We start from the raw sequence: 6,679 nt of genomic DNA, 5'->3' as shown, positions 1-6,679 counted from the left end.
CGTTTTTATCTATATAAAAAATTTATATTTTTATAAAATTTTAAAAATAGTTTTTATAAAAAATAGGATGTTAAGAGTTTATATCTTGATTAACTTTATATCATAGTAAGTTCAGTTTTTTAGTTTATCTTTAAGGTTTATTACTTTATTATTTTTTAATTAAGAAATACAAATTATTAGATTAATATTCAAGAATAACTGCAATATTTTATAATTTCAGCTTGACTATATCTAACTGCAATATATATTTATTGCAACTTTAGGATATTAACTTATATAAGTTCTGTTGACTTATAAACTTAGAATACTAACTTTATTTTGAACTTTATTAATATGGTCCTGCATTATATTGACTCCAAAAATAAAGTTCAAAAATAAAAATAAACTTTATTCATACGTCTAGATCAAACATAACAACTAAAAATGAAAAAAAAACATAAAAACACTTGATGGATTTCATATAGACTGCATGAAATCCGTTCCGCTTCTGAATTGACACTCGAGGTATTTTTAATCGGGTTTTCTGGTTTTTGCTTGAATCGGCAGTATCTTCTAATTCCTCTTCTTTGTCATTGTCCTCAGAATCGTCTAAATTAATAACCTCACTCCATTTCCATTCAGAAAGTCTCTTGGATCTCTTCCTTTGAGTCTTAAAACTTCTGATCCTTAAGAACAAAAATTGAATACAAAAGTAAAAAAAAAAAGATTAAACAAACATTAAAATTACCTCCTCACTAAATTCATGTTGAAGACTAAACTTGTTTGAACTAAACATTGCACCATAAGAAATAATATTAACACTTTTATCATCATCATCATCATCATCATCATCATCCTGCAATAAAACACACATATAATAACATAACGAACATGTTAATATGAAAGATATACGCAAAATTAATACTTAAAAACCAGCAAAATCAATACCTTAGAAGCTTGTTTGACAACTGGGTTGTTTAAATTGGCATGTTCATCATGCAACTGAATCTGAAAAATCAAATAAGTTAACATTCACATAAAAGTAAATAAAAGAAAACAATTATTGAGTGCTGCGATATAATAGAACCGACCTTAGAATTTTCAATCTCGCATGCTTGGTTTTTCGTAACAATTAAATTCAGAATTGGATCCATTTTTTAACTTTGTTTAGCAATAGATACATAGATGTCCTGCTATGTATTTATAGTAGTAACTATAGAAGTGCATTAGGGTTTAATTTTAAATTTGCCACCCTTTATTTAGGAAGTTTGTTGTGGTTAGTTGTAAGTTTTTATAAGATATATTTAAGTGTAGATATTAGGCAGTTTTAATAAAATAAAATGTGACACATAATATATTCATTTTATGTTACGGTACTTTTAATTCTTTTTGTTTTTGTTTGCATTTGTAGATTAGGCGCGTAGATTACAAGTATTAATTACTTGTACATTAAAGCATTATCGACTTGTACCTTTTAATTCGTGCATTGATATTGAACAAGACAACTATCGAAACGTCGACAAAAATGTGTAGTTCGTCATGCTATCTTTGGATTTTTTTTAAACAATATAGTTTATAAGATATGTCAAGAATTTGTAAAAAAATTATAAGTTTGTTGTGGAGGATGAATTGTAACTAATTATCTATAATTTTGTTGAAACCTCAGGGATTTAAGTGTAATAAGTTTAGGGGCTAAAAAATAAATATGTTTAAAAGACCAAACTACCCTCATTTTAGAGGTCTTTCTATAAATAAAGGGGGGAAGAAGTTCTTATTTTTTGGGTATCTTAAAATACCCCACCTCATCCATTATATTATAATATAGTATAGATGATTGTGGACATGTGAACGAAAATAAAAGTCCAATTAATGATTGCTTTATAAACCAATCATCCACTACTTGTATAATTATGCACATGTGAAAAAAAAAATCATTATTTGATTTTTGTCCTCACCCGATCTGAAAAAATCTCCAAAATATTTATAGTATGGACCACATGTTTGTTTTTGCCTGTCATAAGGTTGATTTGAAGGCTTTGGGTATACATCAACCTTTTTTCCTTATTTTATTTTGCCTCATTTCAAAGAAATAGTTTAATTCCATTAACTTCATCTAACCCTATCTTTTAATGGTTTTTGGTCTAAAAAAGAAAAGAATAATTAATTCAATCTCTTTACATTTGGTTAACATGTTAACACATAACCCATTTAATTAGGGTTGTAAACGAACCGAACGAACACGAACAAGGCCTTGTTCGTGTTCGTTCATTAAGGATATTATGTGTTCACGAACGGTTGGATTTTTTTTTAAACAATATAGTTTATAAGATATGTCAAGAATTTGTAAAAAAAATTATAAGTTTGTTGTGGAGGGTGAATTGTAACTAATTATCTATAATTTTGTTGAAACCTCAGGGATTTAAGTGTAATAAGTTTAGGGGCTAAAAAATAAATATGTTTAAAAGACCAAACTACCCTCATTTTAGGGGTCTTTCTATAAATAAAGAGGGGAAGAAGTTCTTATTTTTTGGGTATCTTAAAATACCCCTACCTCATGCATTATAATATAGTATAGATCATTGTGGACATGTGAACGAAAATCAAAGTCCAATTAATGATTGCTTTATAAACCAATCATCCACTACTTGTATAATTATGCACATGTGAAAAAAAAATCATTATTTGATTTTTGTCCTCTCCCGATCTGAAAAAATCTCCAAAATATTCGTAGTATGGACCATCGTATTTATAGCATGGACCACCTGTTTGTTTTTGCCTGTCATAAGGTTGATTTGAAGGATTTGGGTATACATCAACCTTTTTTCCTCATTTTATTTTGCCTCATTTCAAAGAAATAGTTTAATTCTATTAACTTCATCAAACCCTATCTTTTAATGGTTTTTGGTCTAGAAAGGTAAAGAATAATTAATTCAATCTCTTTACATTTGGTTAACATGTTAACACATAACCCATTTAATTAGGGTTGTAAACGAACCGAACGAACACGAACAAGGCCTTGTTCGTGTTCGTTCATTAAGGATATTATGTGTTCACGAACGGTTCATGAACATTTACCAAACAAGATTTTATGTTCGTGTTCGTTCATTAAGGAAAGCAACATGTTCATAAACGGTTCACGAACACAAATGAACACAGATCAAATCGACGAAGTTCGATAGTATTTTTCAATGGTGAATAATAAGAAAGAAAGGGGAACGGTGCATAAACAAGGTGGAGGTAGGGTTTCCTATTTTATTTGTTTGTGTAATAAGATAAATAAGAATTAAGGAATATAAAAAGTTTAGATAAATTAAATAAATGCTAAAAAAGTATTTGATGAACAACATAAACAAACGAACATGAACAAACGTTCACGAACACATTACCGAACGTTCACGAACACAATTGAACGAACGCGATAACTGTTCATGTTCGTTCATTTAACTTATCGAACGGAATTTTTTTTCATGTTCGTTTATTAACTAAATGAACGAACGTAAACGAACCTCCCGCCAAACAATTCACGAACTGTTCGCTGAACGTTCTGTTTGTTTACAACCCTACATTTAATGCTCTTTAACACAAGGAGGGAGTGCTTTGCAATGTTAGTTAACATGTCATGTCATTGTAAACACTCTAAATGTTAGAGTACACCCTATGGCCTTGTCTCACCTGATGGTAGGTTATAAACAATTGTTTATTTTAAGGCATTTCAACACAACGTTAACAAAGGAAAACAACCTACTTCCATTCCAATAAACAAGAAACCATGTCGATCGAAGCGGTCTTCCACATGAACACAGGCAATGGCGACTCCAGCTATGCAAGCAACTCTCATTTTCAGGTACGTCCCTCACCAGAAAAACTTAAATGACATGTGTTGTTCATGTTTAAAGATTGTGTTCAAATCAAAATTTCAGGGAACTGGTTTACAAAGATCGCTTCCTGTATTACAGGAAGCAATTAACCGAATCGCTAAAGATCTTAATGGCTTCCCACGATGCTTCAAGATAGCAGACCTGGGTTGTTCTTCTGGGCCAAACACCTTATTCGTTGTAACCAATATACTTGATATATTCCATGACATATGTTCAGAAAACAATTCTCAAGTGCCACAATTCCAAGTGTTCTTAAACGATCTTGTTGAAAACGACTTCAATACAGTTTTCAGATCACTGCCAACATTCTATTCAAAGTTGAAGAAGAAGAAGGGAGATAAACGTGGACCTTGTTATGTTTATGCTGTCCCTGGTTCCTTTTACAGTAGACTTTTTCCGGACGAGAATATCCATCTTTTTCATTCATCCTATGCTGTTCACTGGCTTTCTCGGGTTAGCCCATATACTTAAATTAAATAGATACACATATATAGATATACATACACTTATAGAGGGGAGAGTTATAGACAAAACATAGTTCTTTTTGGAGAACCGAAGGAAAAAATAAATACTCCCTCCGTCCCATTAAAAGTGTCATATTTTGAATTTTCAAAGTCTTTATTTATAAACTTTGATCTTAAATAATTTTGTTTGTGTTAGATAATACTTGATGAAAGTTATATTATTTGAGTATGTTTTACAAGTGTTTTTATCGGGTTAATTTTCATCAAGTTTTATATAACACAAAAAATATATAATTAAAGTCAAAGTTTATAAATAAAGACTTTGAAAATTCAAAATAAGACACATTTAGTGGGACGGAGGAAGTATTTCATTTTTCAGTCTTAAAAATTTTCAAAATGTTGATTTAATTCATCTCTCCTAAAGCTAGAAAAATATATATTCATGAACAGATTTCGTGTATTTCCAGAAGTTACACGTGTAGATAAAAGCATAACATACACATGAATAATTTAGTTTAATGATTTTCTATGTACGACCGGAGAAGTCATTTTTGGAGGAAAAACTATGCGTTTTTGGGATTTGCGCGCTCCTTGGTTAGAACCTCTAAGGGGTCCAAATGGGTTGGACTTGAGTCGGCTGAAAAAAGACATACAACCTTAGCAAGAACGTCGTTCCGCAGAATATATGACTCATGCTCCTTTAGGTTCTTTAAATTCCGTGGGTAGAGTAGCTACCGAGATCAATGCAGTCAATTATGTGTCTCCTAGAAGTTGGTTAGCTACTTTTCATTTTGTTCTAGGATTCTTCTTCTTCGTAGGGAATTTGTGGCACGCAGGAAGAGTTCGTGCAGCTGCAGCAGGATTTGAAAAAGGAATTGGGGGGGAGTGAAAGTGCACTAATTTTAACGTTATTTTACTAATTTCATGAAAATAACGATAAAAGAGGGGGATGGTTAATCATGTATCATGTGGTGGCGTTGATAGCCGAAAGGCAAAAGGGTACATGCACTAATCGCCTTTGTCCCGATTGTTGAGTGTTATGTGTCTTGTGTCTTGTGTCCAAGGCTTGATGCAAAACTACCATTGAGCTGGGGGTCTCACTGGAAGCAACATCTCTATTCCTACGGGGTAGAGGTAAGGCTATCTACATCTTACAACCTACCTTAACTTTGCTATTGACGGGATTTACTGAGTATGATGATGATGATTTTCTATGTACATAGTATACATGAAGTAAGAAATAGATTTTTTTAATAATATGAATTATTGATGAGAAAATTAAATGATTTAAGTTTGTTCCTGTTATTTTCGCAATAATTTAGTGTTATGTAATGAGCTTCACTCTATATTATATACATATATACGTTAGTTTGGATATATAGCAAGCAGCCTTGTAACCTAAAAGGTGCATTTATCTTATTTGTAGGTACCTCAAGGCCTTGAAAACAACAAGCTCAATATATACATGGCGAAAACCAGTCCAACAAATGTGTTTGAAGCATATAGGAAACAATTTGAGAAAGACTTCACAAAACTTTTAGTCTTACGTTCTCACGAAATGACAAATGGTGGGCATATGATTCTAATGTTTGCAGGTCGGAGTAAACCTGATCCAACTAGCGAAGATTGTTGCGTTATTTGGGAGCTTCTAGCCAAATCACTTGTAGATATGGTCAAAGAGGTATATACAATTTTAGGTATTCTCATGTTTCTTTTGTTGTCTATAATAACTACTTGTGATTTACCATATATATTCTACTACATACAGGGCCTAGTTGAAGAATCTAAAGTCAGTTCATTTAATGTCCCACAATATACACCATATGAGGGTGAGGTTAGGGATGTTATTCAAAAAGAGGGCTCGTTTTCTCTTCACAGTGTGAATGGTTTTGCGCTTAGTTGGCCCACACCAGGGATAAACACTGCAAAATTCATAAGGGCTATTAGCGAACCACTTATAGCAACTCATTTTGGATCTTCCATAATGGACGTATTATTTAAAAAGTACCAAGAGCATGTGGTTGATCATCTAGCTACCAAGAAAGGGATGAATTATAATCTAATCATTTCTTTGATTAAAAAATAAGTTGTTCATGGGAGCATATCTATAACATCCCGAAATTTTACTTTATATCAAAATAAATGAATACTTAAAAGTATTGTTAAAGACTATGCCTTTAACTAGTTTATATAGAAATGTTATATATATATATATATATATATATATATATAATGTAAGTATCTATAGAAAACCCACTTTAATTTAGAAAACCAGGGAAACTCAAAGCTCCCGATGTTTTTTTTTTTTTGAAAAAATTTACAGATGTTATATACATGTTTTTAAGGGTTTTGGACAAA

At 31.4% G+C, this 6,679-nt stretch overlaps 1 protein-coding gene across 1 annotated transcript; it reads left to right on the top strand.

The window, feature by feature from the left end:
• The first annotated feature begins 3,675 nt into the window (after positions 1-3,675).
• On the top strand, positions 3,676-6,452 carry LOC110894917 (benzoate carboxyl methyltransferase). Its single transcript, XM_022142173.2, has 4 exons — positions 3,676-3,823; positions 3,900-4,310; positions 5,748-6,002; positions 6,090-6,452. The coding sequence occupies exons 1-4, from the start codon at positions 3,749-3,751 to the stop codon at positions 6,405-6,407; spliced, it is 1,059 nt and encodes a 352-aa protein (XP_021997865.1). The 5' UTR covers positions 3,676-3,748; the 3' UTR covers positions 6,408-6,452.
• Positions 6,453-6,679: the final 227 nt, after the last annotated feature.

Source organism: Helianthus annuus, chromosome 12, assembly GCF_002127325.2.
Source record: "Helianthus annuus cultivar XRQ/B chromosome 12, HanXRQr2.0-SUNRISE, whole genome shotgun sequence".
In the NCBI taxonomy this organism is placed as follows: Eukaryota; Viridiplantae; Streptophyta; class Magnoliopsida; order Asterales; family Asteraceae; genus Helianthus; species Helianthus annuus.
The sequence above is the reverse complement of the archived record's forward strand: the minus strand, read 5'-3'. Positions and strand labels throughout refer to the sequence as shown.

What these genes read in the sequence shown, in the direction of transcription:
- LOC110894917 (XM_022142173.2), top strand. Translation starts at nt 3,749, where the DNA reads ATGTCGATCGAAGCGGTCTTCCACATGAACACAGGCAATGGCGACTCC. An exon ending in CAAGCAACTCTCATTTTCAG is followed by an intron (nt 3,824 to 3,899) that starts GTACGTCCCTCA and finishes TCAAAATTTCAG; the next exon opens with GGAACTGGTTTACAAAGATC. An exon ending in TTGTAGATATGGTCAAAGAG is followed by an intron (nt 6,003 to 6,089) that starts GTATATACAATT and finishes TACTACATACAG; the next exon opens with GGCCTAGTTGAAGAATCTAA.